Here is a 19294-nt window from a genome sequence, read left to right as displayed (position 1 = left end):
CAAAGAGTGCTAAAAGAGTCTGGTGCGCAGGTTCTGCAAATTAAAACCTATCGACATCAGGAGGCCGTGGGGGCCCATCCTGCCGCCAAAATGGACCCTCAGGGGTGCTGCTGGGCCCGGCGCTGCCTCCCCCGTTGTAAGTCCGGGTGTGTCAGGCGGGGTTTACAGCTGCAGGAAGGCGGGAACAGGAACGACTACAGGGGTGCGCGTTGCGGGAAGCCCTGGACAGCAGAAATCCTTCCACTCGCCACAAAATGGGGGAAGAGGAGCGACGCTGACGGAACTGAGGAATTGCCGCTAAACGACCTGGAAAGAAAACGAGAAAAACAAATAAACATCACCTAGCCTTAGAATGGGTCACTGCGATGGGGCAAGGAGCACAGCGCCCTCCCCCTGCCGCGGGTTTAACGGCGGTACGGTGCAATGCTGCTCCTCCCGCCCTGACCCGCCCCGCGGCGTAAGATGGCGGCGCGGCTGCTACCTCTGCGCGGCTGGTTGCGGGCCGCCGGGCCCCGGCCCTTCTCTGCCCGGGCCAGGTTAGCGGGGCGCGGGGTCGCCCTCGGCGGGCATCGCCGGGGCGGGGAGGTGGGTGTGCGCCGGGCCGGGCGAGGGGGCACCCGGGCGCCTGTGCTTGGCGGTCCCGCTGGGGCGCACCGTGAGGGTGGGAGGGCGTCCCCGCGCTTGGGCGCGTCTGGAGAGGGTGTATGTATTTGCCCATCTGCGCGGGTGTGTACGTTTTCACGGGGTGGCAGGTGCTATATGCCCACGCATTTATGAATATATATGCATACGTGGTGGATGCGTGCTCCTATGTGTATATTTGGAGGGGTATGAATGTGTGCTGTGTATATATGTGGCGGGAAGGCTATAGGTACAGGCGTATGTGTGTATATCTGTGGGTGGGTGTGTGTGTGCCAGTGGCCCCACTGCAGGAGGTGGCTGGGGTCTTGGTGAGCGGCCGGTGCTCCGCAGGTCTGGGAGCCCTCTGAGTGCTCGGGGCTGCAGCCTGTGCCCGGCAGGTCTGGTGGCCCCCAGTGCCCGGCAGGTCTGGTGGCCCCCAGTGCCCGGCAGGTCTGGTGGCCCCCAGTGCCCGGCAGGTCTGGGAGCCTCGCACGTCCCTGTGACGGGGCTGACCTTTGCTCCACTTCCCGCCTGCCCTCGGGGGACACGGAGTCCTGCAGTGGCAGCAGGTGATGAGCTGGACACATCCTTGCCTGAGCACCCCGGTGACCCGTGGGAGCATGGCAGTGGGGCGCTTGGGCTTGGGAAAAGGGGTTTTCAGGGAGCAGAAATGCAGGAGTGTGCTCATGCCTGCTCTGACCTTAGAGTTGTGTCTCCCAGGGCTCTAGCAGGCGTAAAGGAGTAGCCCGACCCTTCCCTCTGTGCCATGTGGGCTGTGAGCCCACCCATTAAACAAAAGGGTGGTCTTAAATAGAGCTCAATATCATCTTCAACAGCTTTAAAATAAGGTGGAACTTCTGGGAGAGACATTGTGTGCCTAGCATGGGAAGCCTGTACAAAATGACAGTACAAAATGTTGAACAAGCAAGTTGCAGTAGCCCATCTGTTCCAAATATCACTAGAAGTAAACAGAATCTGTATTACAGGGGCATTTAATCCTTTGCACCAGGAAGAATGTGAATAACTTCTTGTGGCAGTAAATAAAGACCATTGTCTTGGTAATGGAGTAAAGTGTACGCTTAGGTCAGCTAAGCTCTGTGCGATAATGCCCAATTACTGTGCTGGGCAGCTGGTGCTGAGGAATTGAGGAGAGAAGTTCAGAATAGTATGGGGAAGGAACAGTGAATGCCTTTTCCATTTAATATAGCTCAGCTCTGTATTTATGATTTCTGATGTTTTGGGGCAATACAATAAAAGCAAGTTAAAGAACCCAATGCATAAATATAAGCCCTAAAGTAGTCAGTCACCCTTGACATTCTAAACCCCTACAAAAGTTTTAAACTCTTCCATGTAATTTTGTAATTATACTTCCCTTGTGTGATTTCAACTACTGACATTTACCACTCTTTCAGTTTTTATTCTTTGTTAATGAAGTATTTTATTTTTACATATGTTTTTATCAGAGTTTTGGAAGGATTAGCCTTCTGGTACAAGAAAAATACTAAATTAGAAGGAATTAGAAAGTATTATTTTCAAGGATAGAACTATGCAGATGTATGTGATAATGCCCTCAGAGCATGCAAATCCATGTTGTACTCCCTTTCGAGTATGTGAACTTCCAGTGTCATGGATTTGCAATATTGGGGCTTTTGGGGCCATGTACAGAATGAACAAAACCCACACAAAAAGATTACTTGTTCAGAAAGTTATCTCCTCGGTTTAAATTGAGCTGAATTGCAATTTGGTGGTTTTGTGGTGGGGGAGAAGGCAGTGATGATTTTTAGCCTCTCTAATGAACAGAAACTTCATCCTCTTACCTATGTATGTATTATCGTTTTAATTTATTTGAAGCATTAAGGACAAACCAGTCTTGCTTTACCTCCTTTCACAACCCAGTGAAGTACAGTGCATGTTAGGCCTTTATATTTATCATGTGTATCCTTTGGACCTAACAATGTACTAGATTTGGGATGTGAACTATGTTTAGCAACACAGGTGTTTCCCTTCTTTTAAAAGGATTATGTAAATGGGGGTGCCTGTGTCCTAACAGATGCTTTCACTTGTCTTTTTTAGTCCTCTGCAAACTGAACAGCATGGCACAAAGCGCCCAGAACCGTCTTCTGCTAAAAGTTTGACTGATATAGGAACTCGGAGAATCTTCTTGTCAGATCATGATATCTTCAGGGAGAGTGCCAGGAAGTTCTTTCAGGAAGAAGTGCTGCCTTTTCATGCAGCGTAAGATACCCTTTAACTATCCTCGTTTGCCAAATAATGTGCATTTTTTCCCCAAAATGACAGGATAAACATGATAATTGTTTTCATTTACAAGCTTTGTATTTCAAATTTACTCAATTAAAACAAATCAGCCTATGAAAATAATACTTGAAAAAAAATCACATGTAATCAAAATGCATTGCATTCGTGGAGCTCTGGTGTAGCCAATCTGGCATCTTTGTCTTAGGCCTATGAGCAGGCAAATGCAGCTTGTAGAGTTGTGGCAAAAGTATCCCTGCTTGTAGGTATTAACTCTGACACTGATGTCTGCGGGTTAGGGAGACAATTCAGTTGCCACGCTGTTGGCTATCTGCCGTCATCCAAAAAGCATTAACACTGTGCCTAGTTACATTGCAGTAGATTTTGTAAATAAAATACACAGAGGATGGTAAGCTGGATTATGTGTTACCAAGAAACTTGCACAGAATACCTTTGTTTAAATTTCTGTCTTTTTTGCTTCTGTGGAAATATGTGCAGTCCCCTGGACAGAGTAGAAGTGTTGTACTTTCATTGAACTAGAGCTGGAGGGTGGTTTTCACCCTTATTTTAGTTATATCCAAATGCATTATAGTTGGAGAAAAAAATAAATTAACTCGGAACATCTTTTTGAACAGAACGCATTAACCTGCAGTAGTGTCTTAAGCAACTTTTACTTCACTTGAAAAACATTTCTGCGAAAACATTGAGGGATGGTGAAGGGCTCATTCTTAAATCACGCTGCTAGGTGAGTTTCCTGATGCAGCTCACAGTGTGTATCCACAAACAGTTGAGGTGGCACAATTGAGTGGGTGGGTGTCATGGCTCTGGGGCAGAAATGAACAGCAGGAGGCAATGGAAACAGCTTACATCAAGGTTGTTGCCAGCTGGTTTTTTCATTCTCAAACCATGACCTCAAAGTAGTATGCTTTTCTACTGTACAGTCATATTCTGTTCACAAAACCAGATGTTTTCCCTCATCTTTTGTTAGAATGACTTCTAGTGCAGGTTTGTGAACGAGTACTGGCCGTGCTCGAGGTTACAGACGATCTGGTTTGCTAGCTTGCTGACACAACTATTTCCAAGAGAGACTGCAACAAGTTGGACTTGTGTTCTTGCGTCACTTCAGCAACCTATGAACCATTCTGTTCTCATACCTTTCAAGTAAACAGCCTTCAGGCATAGTGTATGAATTGGCTGGGCTGATGAGAAGAGGCAAGTGTGGCATCAGTGAATGCAGTTGTGGATTATTGTGAGGAGGAGAAGCTTTCATGATAGGTGGAGGAGCAGGAATGGCCCTGAAGGGGGGGTGCAAAGCAAAGACAGTCATGAGAGAGATTTAAGATTTCCAGTGTAGGAGCAAAAGCTCTGGGAATGAGCTTAAATGGGCAGGATAAGATACTTGAGTAACTGGATAAAGTGCTATGGTATAGCTCTGCTGCACACAGGTGTGTCAGAGGGGAGTCTCTGATGTAATCTGTTTACTGTATAATTTTAAAATTAGTGTTAAAAAAAAGCTATGCTGTGCCATTAATGGCCATCCAACTTTCTGTTGAGTTGGCAAACTCCATAAGGAGGCATTATTTTTTCCAAGAATAAGTTATTCCTGTGGTGTTGAAGTCTGCAAGCTGTCGGCAGGTAAGCCTCAACTGTCTACTTACAAACTTGAAACCACCTTACAGCAGTAATTTACCAAGATACAGTACTAACTTGTAATAAGTGCACAGGGACTGATTTTTGTGTAAAAGTTAGTAATATGTAATGCTTGGTTCTTACTAAGCAGTTGTAACTGGTAGAGTTGAGATCTTTCACATAAGGTACAGATGCATTACACCCGTTTTGCATGTGAGGAAGAGGGAATGTCAGGAAGGTAAAGACCTGCTTGTAATTATCCAGATGGTTGTGGCTAAATGTCCTAAATCCTGGTCTGGTGCTCAGACCAATAGGCAGCACTGCCTTTCATAACAAGGCTTAAAGAGATGTCAGGTTATATGTTGGAAGCAGGAGTTCAAACTTGTAACACAGTTGGCACCCCTGTAATGCCAGTAGCATCTGTGGACATGAAGAATAGAAAACCTATTACTGAGCCACCGCTTCTTCGCTGGGAAATATAGTTCTCTATGTACCCTATACCATGTACCTAGGGAGACCGAAAGTCTCTTCCTATGCAGTGAAACCTAGCTGCAGGTGCTCTAGTGTGAAGTGGCAGCCATGACAAACAGCAGCATGTGTGAGATTCAATGTGTGACTCCATTCTTGTGTTTGTTTTGCAGATGGGAAGAAGACGGCCAGGTGAGCAAGGAGCTCTGGGAAAAGGCTGGACAGCAGGGTTTGCTGGGTGTTGCTATCGCTGAGAAACATGGAGGCATTGGAGCGGATATTCTCTCTTCAGCCGTGGTTTGGGAGGAGCAGTAAGTACTAGATGCTTCAGGAACAATTTCATTGATACTATCAAGAGACTATGTTTTTCCATAAGACGTCCTCATTTTGGAATACAGAAGATGGTGTTATCTTTCTCACGGAAAGGATAGTTCAGATATATGTAACCCTTCCTGTTTTAAGTATTCTCAATGATTGGTTAAGTAACAAATGTCATTGTGCCCCATTGTTAGGACTTCATGACTGGGGGAAGCATTTTAGTCTGGTAGGTTATACGCTCATTTGGCTGTGAAAGTACATTCTATAAATAATGGTACAAGTGTCACAAGCTCAGATCATGTCCGAGACATCTGTGTGGTGGGGCTTTCTTCATTGTTGTGTCTGTTGTAACTGTACAAAGTTGAATGTTTAAATCTTAGTAGTACTTCTGTTTGAACTTTCTTTTCTTTTTTGGCCTCCCCCCAAGAATGTATGTTAACTGTACTGGCCCAGGATTCAGCCTTCATTCAGATATAGTCATGCCCTACATTGCAAACTATGGCTCTGAAGAACAGGTTAAACGCTTTATCCCTGAAATGGTTGCAGGCAAGTGTATCGGAGCTATCGCCATGACAGAACCGGGGGCTGGCAGGTAAGCTAAATACTAAAACAGTGGACTTAAATCAGTAGACAGCACATAATATTATCAGTGAAAATTCCTGACCCTCCTGTTTGTATGGTCATCTTAGTGACTAGATGGTATCCTAGATCAGGTAGCACCTCAAACTTTATTGCAGCTTTGTCAGAATCCATTATAGCTCAGAATCCATTTCAATATCCTCCCACTGTGGGAAAATATGCTTTGTATTTGCTTTTATAGTTACTAACTTGCTTGTCATGTGAACATACTTTTAATATGAAACACAGTCAGGAGAAGATTACATGCCTCGGTAAAGAGGGCTTGACTTTGCTATTAAGTTTTCTTGTGGAACAGAACACCTTATTTTCTTTCCTCTGAATCCTTTTAGACAAAGGAATGTCCGTCCTTGCCCGTCATTACTGAAGGGCAGACAACACATGTTTGGAGTAGACACAGCTGATCTGGCCAGTATCCAAAACAGAGAGGGACAGGTGAAGAGCAAAACCTGTTGGTGTCATGCTTCTAGATGATCTTTAAGGCCCCTTCCAACCCAAACCATTCTGTGATCCTATAGATGGTAGATGTTGCCAGTGGCTTTTTACAGCGCCTCTTCCTCAGGGTTGAGCCTGCTTAGAGGATGTGATTTTGTCTAACGTTTGTCATCTAAAGAATGATGACGTAAGGGGATGCTGACCTGTTGATGTCAGTGCTTGTATTACACCACCTTCCACATTAAAATGGGACCTCATGCTCTTGTATAATTGCATAGTTTATCATCCCTTGCTACAGCATGCTTGTGGTTTCTGTTATGCTCTCAGCCTTTTCACTGTGTTTCGTTATCCTCACGTGCATTTTCACTGAGGCTGTGCCTGGCCGGTATAAAGTCCACCTTAATTTATACTGGGTAGAATTCAAGATACAAATTGCAGCTTCTGGAATGGTTTCTTGAAGGACCTCTTGAATTTTGTTTTAGTGACTTGCAGGGAATACGAACATATGCAAAAAAGGATGGAAGTGATTGGATTCTTAATGGGAGTAAGGTAAGTGAACAGACATATGCCACTCATAGGCTTTGGGAACTGAATGCATTTAGGCACTGAAGGATGTATGCTACTGTTAGTATCTCCCCCCAGTCCTTTCACCTTTTTTTTTGGTGGGTTATGTTGTGGTTTTGGGTTGGTCTCTTTTGCCCCAGTTTCTTTTTTTTTTATAGGACTTAGGATATTTCCGTTGCTGGCAATCTACAGACCAATTCATGGAAGGGCTTGAGTAGGTTCTTTTTGTAGCTTTTAAATAAGCCTATCAAAAGACCTATTTTCCCTTAAACTGGGAAGAAAAGGCAGGGTGAGGGGAAGGCCTGCATAGTATAAGCAGGACCAGGGTTGTTTTTTAGTACTGAGGTCAAACAACAAAATATATATACTGCTCCTGTGAAATCTTCTGTGGCCTGAGCAAAAACTTGAGTTGCCACAATGCAAGCTGGAGTCTTTATTCAGGAGCCTGCTGGTCATGTTAGGAGAAAAAAACTCAACAGTATCACATGATCTGTGTGTGTTGTCAAGCTGTTACAAAGACAGCAGTGTTAACCTCTTTTGATGCCATAATAAAAAAACAAGAAGGCAGAAATGAAGTGTTAGTGGAGGTGTGGGTTCAACAGGTTTGGTTTTTTGGTTTTTGGTGTTTTTTTTTTTTAAAAAAACTATGAAATGTTTCAATCTTCTTTCTTCCCTGCTTCTTTTGTTCCGCTGCTGATAATGTGGTACTGATAGAGACTTTTGTCCTTAGCAGAATTTCAAGTGGTGAGAATGTGTGTAGGCAAATATGTATGTACAGGTGTTCAAAGGGATACTTGCTCATGCTGTGCAGTTGAAGCCAAGCAGGACAGACAGCTCATTTCTTTTGCTTGCGTTAAGCTGGATTATTTTGGCAGGTTCATGCATCATTTTACAGGATTATGGTGAGCAGTTGTGACAAGAAGCCATTGATAGTTTTGCATGTTATACCTTGCTAGTTTAATTCCTAGAAAAGAGAACCTCTGTGTTCATGTCATATCTACATTTGATACCGTATTCCTCCTTTATCATGGGACAGACAAAAGAAACAGATCTGTGCATTCTTTAACTTCACGCTTCTGTCCCACACAATACTTCTCAAACTAATTCCTACTTTAATAGACCTTGTTCCAAAACACTTAATTCAGAAAGCTTAAAGCTTAAAATTCTTCTGGACACTTAAACTTTGCCTTTCAGTTCACCTGTGAAAGTCTCAATGCCATTTTTTTTTCTGCTGCTAGATGATCTCTTCTAACTTCTATCCACCTAACTCGTTGCTTTATTCCAAGTTGCATTTTTTTACAGGTATTCATCACTAATGGTTGGTTGAGCGATGTAGTGATCGTGGTTGCGGTTACAAACCGTGAGGCCCGATCTCCTGCTCATGGGATCAGCCTTTTTCTGGTGGAAAATGGAACAAAAGGTTTCATCAAAGGACGCAAGCTGAAAAAAATTGGCCTGAAAGCTCAGGTGAGCTCATACATCCGCTAACACGTAATAGACTTAGAGGAAGCCTAAAACCACTTCATGCCTGGCATTAGCTAAATAAATATAAAATGGAACTGTGGTGCTATTCTAGTTTTTAGGCTTTAGAGCACAAATGATACACAAAGTATGTATGCTGAGTTTGCCTATGGAAGTCTGAAGCATGTGATGTGCCAGGGCAGGCTGAGGAAGCTGCATTTCTTCACTCTGAAGAAGCCTGGAAGGACAAGATCTTACTGGTGCCTTTAGCTACCCAATAATTGGCTGTAGAGAAGGCTAAGCCAGACTCTTCTTGGAGGAGCACAGTGAAAGGGACAGTGGCAAGGGAGACAAGTTACACTAAGGAAAATTCTAAGTAGGTATTGAGAAAAAATAATTAACTATAAAAGTGATCACATACTGGAACAGGGGCCCAGAGAGGTTGTGGAGCCTTTGTCTTTGGGCTTTGGAAAGCATAACTGGACAAGGTCCTCAGTGGCTTGCTTTGCCACTGAGGCAAAGTTGCTTTGAGTTGGAGATGAACTAGATAACCTTTGGAGGACCCTTTCAACCTAAATGATTCTATGATTTCAAGTTAAAGTGTACAATAACAAGAAAAAACTGGGGCAAAAGAAGTGATATGAGGAGATGAGAATGTTAGGCTATAAACTGTTGCGTTTAAAATCCTCTTAGGACACAGCAGAGCTGTTTTTTGAAGATGTGCGGTTGCCAGCCAGTGCCTTGCTTGGAGAAGAGAACAAAGGCTTCTATTACCTGATGGCAGAGCTCCCTCAGGTAGGAGGAGCGTGAGTGTTTTCTGTCTGTAGGAAGAACACAGAGACAATTCTCATCATTGCAAGAATCTGCCTTAGTCTTGGAGATTATGTATTGGGGGGGAGCCAACTTGGGTCAGAATCTGGATGTCTGCAGGCAACATTGGGTTGATACTGCTGCTTTTTAACTGAACTACACCGTTCCTGGTGCTAAAAGTGCAATTCTTTGGGCATTGGCAAAAATGTTGATATCCCACCAGCATAAAGCCAGATCTCTTTATCCACAACTCTGCTATTGAAGAAACTGAGATTAGGGTAGTGTGTTTAAAAGAACATACCACAGTTTTCTTGTATACTTTAGCATGGAACCACTTTGTTTAGTAAGCTAAATATAGATTGGAGGTCTCTGCATTTGGCATTCTCTTTGAAGAAACAAGCAAGCACTTGTTGTTCTAGATCTTCTAACAGTAGAAGCATATTGAAGGTATAAGAAACTCTTTGTCCATATAGCAAAGTAAAGTAATTGTTTAGTTGCCAAAATACCATGCTAGTGGAAATAACAGTTATGACTTTACGAAGTTTTGCAATTATTTATGAGGACAAAGAGGCAATGTGGCTTTTCAAAAGGTGGCTGTGCTTTGTCAAAACTATGCGTTTGCCTCATCTGGTAGGGATCATGTTTATTTAATTTTATACTGTGAGTAAATATGAAACCTGATCAAAGGAAAGCTTTTGCTGCTTTAAAGAAATAGATGCACTCATGAACAGGTTCAGTATGATGCATCAGATGGTTTCAATGGTGCTCGAAATAATTGCTCTATACTTAGTTTTTGGTTTTCAGCATGCTATGAGGAACGAAAAAAAGCCATTTTTTTTTGTGGATTTCATTTTTCCAGAGATGTCCTACTGAAACTGTGAAATACAGTTGTTGTTTAAACTGAGCAGTGAAAACCAATAAATGAAATGGAAATTAATGTGACTTTTTCACTCAGTAAGAGTCCCCTGGTTGATCTGTAGCTATTTTTTGAGTCAGTTGTCATAGAATGTTACCCTGGAGGAGACTTAAGAATGAGCTTTAGGCAGCAAGGCACTTGCCCCACTCATTTCAGTAATGCAGTGTGTCAGGTTTGATAGTGTGACTTCTGCCCCCCTCAATGAACAACACTGAACATCTGTGTCCCAATTGTGCATCTGATATGGATAAATGTAGGACTAATTCAACTGGATTCCGTAATTTGTGTTTCAAAAGGAAAGACTGCTAATTGCTGATATGGCTCTTGCTAGTTGTGAATTCATGTTTGAAGAAACAAGGAATTATGTGAAGCAAAGAAAAGCTTTTGGGAAGACAATTGCACACTTGCAGGTGAGTTTGAACTGAGAGACTTGTATAGAGATTCCACTGTGCATTGGCTTTACATCTGTGTATGTCAAATAGCTAGCAAATGAAAATCACTGGGCTGTGTGCAAAGGACTGTTTGCACAGGTTTCACTGTTGGACTGTGGCTGCTATTTGCCTCCATGCCCGTCGTTCATTTTTGAAAAACAAAAATAATAAACACCCAACACCACAAAAGCCTTACTGTATGTGCTTTATGATTCAGTTGGATACTTCCCAGCAGTGCTCCTTTTGGAAGTGAGATATGCAGGGAGAAACTATACTGGCTTTTTGCTGCTGATGAAGAAAAATTATCTTGTTGCTCTTAGGCTTGCATTTTACTGTCAGAGGTCCTAATCACAAGGTCTGTTCCACCTGCTTGTATTTCTGAATCTGAAAAGCATCAGCTTCTCTAAATCAGAATCCTACAGGCTGCAGAAGAGCTTAGTGCATGTGCATGTACCATGTTCCTCTGCACATGATGCATTGCAAAGAAATGAACTTTGGGGCTGATGCTAGTGGGGGCTCCCAGGCAGTGACCTTGCTGCCTGAATGCGTGCAGAGGTGTTTGTGTTCAGCTTTGTGGGTATTGTAATGAGATTCCTCAGCTGCCAGCTAGCTGGGTATTTAAGTGAACTGCATATAAAACCATTGGGTCATTCTCTGTGAGCATACCTCACTCCTGGCAGTGGTAGTTAATCGTGTTTTGAGACGTTTATGCCTGCACTCTTCAGCTGCAGCTGTAAAACAACTGTTGCTTTCTGCAGTATTGCGATGTTACAGTTTTCCTGAAAACCACATTAGCTGTTAGGGCTGAAGCAGACCAAGCTCATGCATGTTTGGTTTATGGGATAGAAGTGACTCATATGGGTTAAAGGATGGTGGCCACCTTTTTTTGTATATACTTTTGAAATAATTAAAAAAAAAAAAATCAGAGTCTTGAGACTGCCTTTGTCAAAATCAAATCTTTAGTTGTTGTGAATAGCAGCAGAATTGGGCTCTTTAGAGGCTGGAATGCTAGGCATCTTTCAGGAAATTGTGTTCTTCATCTGTTTTTAAAGTTAAGATTCAGAAGCCCATAATTCCAGATGGGATTTAGTATGTGCAGTGTGCGGCTTTAACAGAACAAATACATTTTACCTTTTTTTCACGTAGGTAAGGGATGCTTCCTAACTGTAGTAGCTCACTGTGCAGAGACCACCAAGATAATCTTTTAGGCTAACCCACTGCCAATAACCAGGTGGCCAATAAACTTCTTAAAGTGTATTATTTTTGCCAAAATAATCCATTCTTGCATACCATTTCAGTTTCCTTTTTGTTGCTGATGACTAGAAAGTGCATATAGTAAAAAATACTTTCTAACTAGAGCTCCGTTGTACCCAGTTCATTTAGTCATGTCACAGTACTGTGTTTGAAATCAAATCTTTTCTTCGTAATAATAGTAGACTGGTCAATTATATTTATTGTCAAGAGAAGCAAGAAGACTTTGTATATACAATTTTAGAACTGCAAGGTCAGAAGAAACTTCTGTTTCTGGGTGGTGTTTTTTATCCCCTCCCTACCAGGATTACAAGACGACGGTCGAATGCTTGCCTCGTATGGTTTTATATAATCTTAGCAATGGATTTTACCTCTCCTATCTAGAAACTTTTCCAAAGCAACAGACCTCAAGTTGTGGAAACCTTTCTGATAGTCAGGATACTATTTCCTTTAGTATTGCTTGTGTCTCTTTGCATATCACTAAAGCTCTGAAGAACTGAATACATAGGAAATGCATCCAATAGATGGTGAAATGTAATTAATAAGTGGGGAAATCAGTGGTCTACAGAGTGCAGGGACGTTCCCCCACAAGGGGGAGCTGAGAGTGACAAAGCACCTAGTGCCACCTACTCTGCACTATCGAGGAATCTATGTTTTCAGGCTCTTGGGTTTTTTTCTCTTAAGGTAATGTTTGGAGTTGGTTTGAGGCGTAAAGGGCAGTATTTTTCTGTAATAAGACTGGTAGAGATATAATCATATGGAAAGTAAGTTGTCTTCTGATGTCTTTCTAAAATAAATCCTTTTAGAAAACACTCCAACTCCAAATATCACTTAAAAACTGCTCTTTCTTTCCTCTGCCTCCTCTCTCCACTTCCAAAATAAGACGGTACAGCACAAGCTGGCAGAAATGAAAACGCAGATTTGTGTGGGCCGAGCTTTTATGGACAACTGTTTGCAGCTGCATGCAGATAAACGTCTGGACTCCTCCACAGCTTCTATGGCAAAGTATTGGTATGTGGTTGAAGTAATTTGGAAGTGTTACTTGCATGATCTTGACAGGAGCCTAATGATAAAAACACTGGACTGGACTGTTTAGATCTAATGAAAAGATAAAATTACTGTCTGATTAATAACATTGTTAGCTTCTAAAAGAGACCGCTATTCACACAATTTCAAAATAACAGCGTGCTTTTAAAACAGGCTACAAATAATAAACAAGATCAGGACTCGTCTTTAGCTTCAAGTAAAAGTGAGTACTTCATTGGTATTTAGAGAAACATTTACATTTTACTGTAGCAAATTGGTTTTGACTGTGGTTTTGGTTTTTGTGTGTTTTTTTTTTTTTAATGGGGGTATTTGGCTTTTTTTTAAAAACACAGGTTTATTTGAAGCTCGTACGATGCTCATATGATACTTTCGTTAATGTTACTTAGCAGTAGCTGTTTGGTCCAGCCGGGTTTTGAAGCTATCTGGTTTGGGGAAGAAATAGTTGGCTACAGCTATTGCTGTAACTGAGACTAAACAGTGCTTTCCTTTATTGACCAGAACTCCTCCTCCCTCTCCCCATGCTTGGTGGTGTTATCTGTTAACTTAGGTTTAACCAGAGAAAGCTGGATGAGTAGAAGCGTCCAAGATAGTGGCACATACATTTGTTGTTTTATTTCCCTTGTAAAGACGTGAGGAAAAAAAGCACACCAGGCATGAACAAATAATTTTATGGAAGATGCACAGGCTTGCAGATTCTAGACTTTTAAAATTAAATATAGAGGGGAACGAGCAGAGCATACCAAAGGAATCCAGAGATTCTTTGGGATTTGGTTTGGGGACCCAGAGAATATTTGCAATGAAAGGAGGGATTTTGATCGAGCGCCATTCCTGGCACTGATTACCTAGAAGTACCAGGTTAATAAGCAGAGGCGTTCTCTTTTGAGGAGGACGGAACAACTAGTAGTGCCAGCTCAGATGTAGACTTACTTCCTCAATAAATTTCCCAGAGCGAGGCATTTGAAACACCCCCACACTCTGAAATGCTAGAGCAGCACTTTGTGGATTTCACCTTTCCCAAATGGAGTCCCTGTGGCTTAGTTCCATAGAACTCTCTTATGTCGCCTAGAAAATGAGTGTTCAATTGTTTTATTCCCTACTGTTTCAGGAGGCTATCTCCAGTGAATTTTGCTTCAAACCTTTTACACAGTCAGTTACTTGACTTGAGCTTTGAAGAACTTTAAAAACTTAGTTTGTGCATCTTTTTTCTGCTATCTGGTAAAAGGTCTGTAGGTCTTATTTCTGTGGTGACAGGTTGTATTATGTAGCTAAATTAATCTGCAGATATATTTAGGAAAGCCAGTTGTGGTAACTTGCTGATGCAGATTTAAAGTTGGTATAATAAACTGTAAGGATTTAACTGGAAAGGGCCAGGGTGTAGTTGGAGAAAAGGATGCTTACAATATTCCATGAGAAGCAATTGACTTGAATTGTCATTTTCTTTACCTCTGTTGCCACTCTGAAAGTTGTATGTTTTGAAGGTGGCTTTCCTGTCTCCCAACTTCAGCTTGAACTTCCAGCGCAGTTAAAATCCTGCGGGTTCTTTCATCTAATTTTCATCAAGGGCTTGAAATGACATCAAGTATGTAGCTTTCCAAAAGCTGAGACATCAACTGTAAATGACGTGTTACCTGTCATGTTCTAGAGGGAAGTTTCACAAAACAAAATGCTTTTAAGGATTGTTTTTGGTTTTTTTTTTTAAGATCATGAAATAATTGAATATTTTGCAGCGGGCAATCCTGTTTAAGAATTGCAGTATTTCTTAGAATTGAAAACTATAAAATCTACTGAAGAAAATAAATTATCCCCAGGTGACGGTTGTTTCCAAAGAGCATCCTGGTGTGTTGCTAGCATGGGGGGAAGTCTGGGATGCTGTTAATTTTTATGACACAGCTGGGGGATTTGAGAAGAAAAGAGACTATATCAATCTGCTCTACAAAAGAAATCTCTTGGCCTGTGAGAAAGGTAAACAACCTTGTCTGTTTTGAAAGCTTTCAATCTCCAAAAGCTCTTCAAGCAGAACACATCTTAAATACTGTTCAATTTAGTGTATTAATTTCTTATCAATCATGCAGGAAGAAAAAAAAGTCCCTCATAAGATGAAGTATTTGCAGGGCCATCATTTAACATCAGTTACATAGAGTAAAAAGTTTGGTTATATTTTTGTCGTGCTAACTCATCTGTATCTTCAGTAATGTTTCACAGCATAACACCCTTCTAAAAGACAAATTTCTTTTTGACCATTTAAGGTCTTCTGATCTCCAAAACAGCATAGCTACTCAGTGTGTGCAACTGCATGGAGGATGGGGGTACATGTGGGAGTATCCAATTGCAAAGTAAGTGTAACATTTCAGACTTGAATGATGAAAGATTACCAGCAAAGTAAAATGAGACACTTCCTTTACGTCTACTTGTCAGTTGTTTTGTGTTAGTACTGATTTACTGTTCCTTTTTCCATCGTGTTTATTGAAAGGCAATCCACTGTACAGATGTCTTCAGGAAGGCTTTCTTTTGATTCTCCAAATTTGTAAGCTGTTGAGCAATTTTTATCTACTTTTTCCAAAATAGAAGTTGCTTTTCTAGAAGAAAATGTTAATTGGAAAACTAGAGAAGCAATGTAAAAATAAGGGGAGCTAGTTTGTATGTTTTATCTGAAATTAAATGCACATATATGAAGGAAAGAAAAGGTGTTGGTCAACCTAAATCTTTTGTAGTACCACAAAATAACAAATAGCCTAATCAACAGCGTGACTGGCTACATCCAGCTTTTTACGCCTTTTAAAATGAAAAAGCTAAGAGATTGATATGTAAAGAGGAATTAACCATGCCAAATTTTTTGCTTATTTTATGAATTTAGGGACACTTACAGAGTCTTCTTATTTCCTTGTGTATTATTTGTGAAGATTTGTTTCCTCTCATGCACATGCCATTTACCACCCTAATATAAGTAGAGCTTTTGGTGTTTGGTGATGTTTGGGTTTTTTTGTTGGTTGTTCTGTTTATTTTTTAAAGGGGGTAATCTGATAGTAGAAATAGCAAAAACAGGACTGCTGTGCAGTTATAAGTAGATAACATCAACTAATTTTTTTAACTGACAAGGTTTAGATTTCTTTATTCTAAATACATTGGGTATGAAATGTTGCTTTAAAATAACTTTTTCCTGCATGTTTTTAAGAAGTGCAATTCTTTGAGTGTTCTGCACCCTATCTTACTACTTAGGAAGGCCAGCAAGCCCTGTTCAGGATGTCCTTGAACCCCTGCTTATCTGTGTGTGCAGTAGTTGTCCATACAGGGTTTTATTATTCCTGTGGTTCAGCAACATGCATGATTCCAGAGAATGCCACATTGCTGCTGGGCTGCTCTGTATAATGAAGCAGAATTAAGATGGAAAAGCACACTGTCATCGTCCTCTATGCTGTCATTAACTGTGCATGTGCTGCACGTTCCAGCACGGAGATGGAAATGGTTTGGCTATGTGCAGCTTTTCGGCTGCTGGCCCAGATGGAACTGGAGCTGGTGTCAGTAGAAGGCTGTAGCCAGCTGATGTGAAACCAGTTGGCACTTTATTTTCCTCCCAAAGTGTTTTGAGTCCCACCTCAAAGAAAGAACTGAGAGCACCGTTAGCAGTCCTCTTGACAGGACCAGACAGGCCCAGGGCATTAGAGCAAATTACCATGATAACTATCAGTTTGGCTCTGCAGGAGTTGTTTTTTTCACGACAAGGAGGCACCTGGGTCTTGCAATTCATGCAGGTGTGCTGTTCTGCAGGCTGCATGTGGTGAATGGGGGCTTTGGTGTCTGGAGTTGAGTTAGTGCTCAGGTGATGTGAGGAAAGGAGGGAACAAGAATGGGAGGGGTGAGTGTTAAGAGTCTGGTTTTATAGAGCTTTATTTTATTTTTGTTTAATTAGGGGGGATGGTGGAGGCTTTACAGGGTAAAAAAACGAACAGGGAAGAAATACTGAACAAATTCCTGGTTTGGCATAGTATCTTGTAAAGGTGAAATATTTTAGGTAGTTGAAACCTCTTTGAAAATGTGAACCTCTTTATTAAAAAGGGGAATAATGTACTTTGAAAAGAGGGATCTTCAGAGATAAAACTTTATCTTTTTCTTTTGATCATATGTCTATTCTGAGGAGTTGTTTTTACTCTTAATTTTGGTTTTGTTGTTTTTCCCCCCTCAGAGCTTTTGTGGATGCCCGTGTTCAGCCAATCTATGGTGGTACCAATGAAATAATGAAAGAGCTTATTGCTAGAGACATTGTCAGTGACAAGTAGGGCAGATGCTCGCTACTGTGGACAGTCTTCTGGAATCCTTTTATATTAATATATGGCATAAAGTCAGACAACAGAATGTAAGTAAAATAAATGGTGGATTGTATTCTTTCAAGGAAGTGACACTATTTCTAAAAAAGTGTTAGTAACAACAGTGTGCTCATATTCAGGATATCTAATATTTAATGAACTTCCAATTTAAATATACTTGGACAACACAGTAATTCTCTGGGTTCCAAAAGTTCTGATAGTGAAAGGCAATTTTGGTGTCTGAAACATTATGTGTAGCTCAGTCTTTCAGACTTGATGGCATTATATCGAATCCAACCCTTGCTTTTCAGAATCAAATCATCAGAGAAGCCACGTTCTTAACAAATGAACAAAAGTGTTACTATAACTTTGAATTTGTATTTCCACTTGACAAATATTAGTGTGTCAAAGCAGAACTTGCAACTTTTGCTACTGTGACTCTACACCTGCCTGGTGCTCGGCAGCCATTGCTGTAGCAGGAGGGAATGTGGGTCTGATCTCTATGCTTACATGTAACCCAGAATGCCTTACTTTACTTTGTTCAAATAAATATCATAAAGCATTTCTATGCACTCTGATGGCTGTCTGCATTACTTCTAAAGGCCCAGGGAGAACCAGGGTACTTCCTCTGTGCTCCTACTCACCTCAGGGCTGTGAGGGGGAGTTTTTGAAAAAAATTCCAACAGCACCACCTTCCCTTTCTCAACTATTTCCCCTCGTAAAAACGTATTTTGGGGTGAGTTTTTTGTTTGTTTGGGTTTTTTGTTTGTTTTTCTTTATATTACTATTTATGCACACCGGGAGTTCTGCCTTCACCTCCCTCCTCAGGGCAACGACCCCCTCCAGCACACCGGCGGGGAGAAAGGACGCACCCCGCGGCGGCGCGCGCGGCAGGCGGGCCGTCCCCGCCTCAAGCGCCTCGCCAATGGCGGGCGGCCGCGCTCCTCCCCGGGGCGGGGCGGCTGCCGCGGCCCCGCCCCTCCCCGCCCCGCCCGCCGAGCTGCGCTTTAGCTGGGCGCGGACTGTTCAACAGCGGCAGTGGGAGTCGCGCCGGGCGCCGAGCTGTGCTGCGCAGTGCCGCGCGGGCTGGAGGCGGCAGCGCCGCTGTGGAGAAGCCGGCGGGCGAAGGCAAGCGCGGGGCTCGGCAGGGTGTCCGGGGGCGGGCGGCGGGGAGCGCCGCACTGAGGCGCGGCGGTGTGGGGGGGGGGGGGAAGCGGGGCCGGGCGGCGGTTGGTTCCCGCGGCGGGAGCGACGGTGGCACCGCCGAGCCCTGGCGCGCATGCGCGAGGAGGAGACTGGTGTGGGGGCGGGGCGGGGGGGGCTAACGGTCTGGGCGGGGCGCGGGGCGGGGGCGCGGCGGGCAGGGCCTCCTCCCTCCCCCACCGCTGTTCCCGCTTCCACCGGGTCCCCGTGCAGTTCCCGTGGGGCTCCTGGCCTCCGGATCCGCCAGGCCCGGGGGCGCGGGGTGCGTGCGGTGGTGCCTCCCAGCAGGGCGGCGGGGTCGGTGCCCGGTGTTGTGCTGCTGCTGCTTTTCATGTCTGGGCCAGTAGATGGGTGAAAAGCTTTAGCCTGCACCTCCATCTTTTTATATATATTCTTTTAACTCCTGGGTTAAAACTTCCCTCTGATAATCAAGCGGAACAGATTGCCACAGATTCCTTTGCCTTCGAGTGACCCTGACCAGCTTGGCTTCCCAGGCTACAGACCACTTACTCATAAACCTGAATACTTCAGATAAGTAGATAGCAAAGCTCTGGGCAGCAGCTCGGGTCCAGGTGCATCCCTCAGCCTCCGTTAAGATTTCCTCTGTGGTCTTGAGCAAGTCTTTTAATCCACCTTGTGCATCAGCTCCCAGGTTGCAAAATGCTGAAGTGTTTCCTAAAATAAAACGTAGCACTAACTGAGGTATTTGATACTCCTCAGCTACGAGGAGCAAAGTAACCAATTTAAAAAAAAAATCGAAATTAATAAAGTCAGCTTTTTAACAAAGGGTAGATATTTTCTTTTTGTACTTAATTTAGTAAAAACGAAATATTAAAAATTAAATGGGATAAAGCATGTTTATAATGCTGGTAGGTCTACCGACCCAGAAAGCTAGTCTGTGTGCCTTAGGGCTCTCCTTCCCTATTGGTCCACATTGTGAAATCTTGTAA

General features: G+C 42.8%; 2 protein-coding genes across 2 annotated transcripts in view; both read left to right on the top strand.

The window, feature by feature from the left end:
- Positions 1–228: 228 nt before the first annotated feature.
- On the top strand, positions 229–17713 carry ACADL (acyl-CoA dehydrogenase long chain). Its single transcript, XM_075094031.1, has 11 exons — positions 229–536; positions 2695–2856; positions 5145–5282; positions 5717–5881; positions 6843–6909; positions 8227–8391; positions 9079–9180; positions 10408–10521; positions 12677–12804; positions 15087–15173; positions 17021–17713. Exons 1-11 carry the CDS (start codon positions 463–465, stop codon positions 17112–17114), a joined length of 1296 nt encoding a protein of 431 aa, XP_074950132.1. The 5' UTR covers positions 229–462; the 3' UTR covers positions 17115–17713.
- Positions 17714–18051: 338 nt separating this feature from the next.
- KANSL1L (KAT8 regulatory NSL complex subunit 1 like) overlaps positions 18052–19294 on the top strand; it is a 67742-nt gene continuing 66499 nt past the window's right edge. Inside the window, 2 exon segments of the mRNA XM_075094030.1 lie at positions 18052–18216; positions 18219–18269. Of these exon segments, the coding sequence (XP_074950131.1) occupies positions 18067–18216; positions 18219–18269 (201 nt within the window). The 5' untranslated portion in view covers positions 18052–18066.

Source organism: Phalacrocorax aristotelis, chromosome 5 (assembly GCF_949628215.1).
Source record: "Phalacrocorax aristotelis chromosome 5, bGulAri2.1, whole genome shotgun sequence".
NCBI classification, from domain to species: domain Eukaryota; kingdom Metazoa; phylum Chordata; class Aves; order Suliformes; family Phalacrocoracidae; genus Phalacrocorax; species Phalacrocorax aristotelis.
Note: the sequence above shows the minus strand (reverse complement) of the source record. Positions and strands in the feature narration are given on the sequence as shown.

Coding starts and splice junctions, on each gene's coding strand:
- ACADL (XM_075094031.1), top strand. CDS start 463: ATGGCGGCGCGGCTGCTACCTCTGCGCGGCTGGTTGCGGGCCGCCGGG. Junction 8,392..9,078: donor AAATTGGCCTGAAAGCTCAG/GTGAGCTCATAC, acceptor AAATCCTCTTAG/GACACAGCAGAGCTGTTTTT. Junction 12,805..15,086: donor GCTTCTATGGCAAAGTATTG/GTATGTGGTTGA, acceptor TGACCATTTAAG/GTCTTCTGATCTCCAAAACA.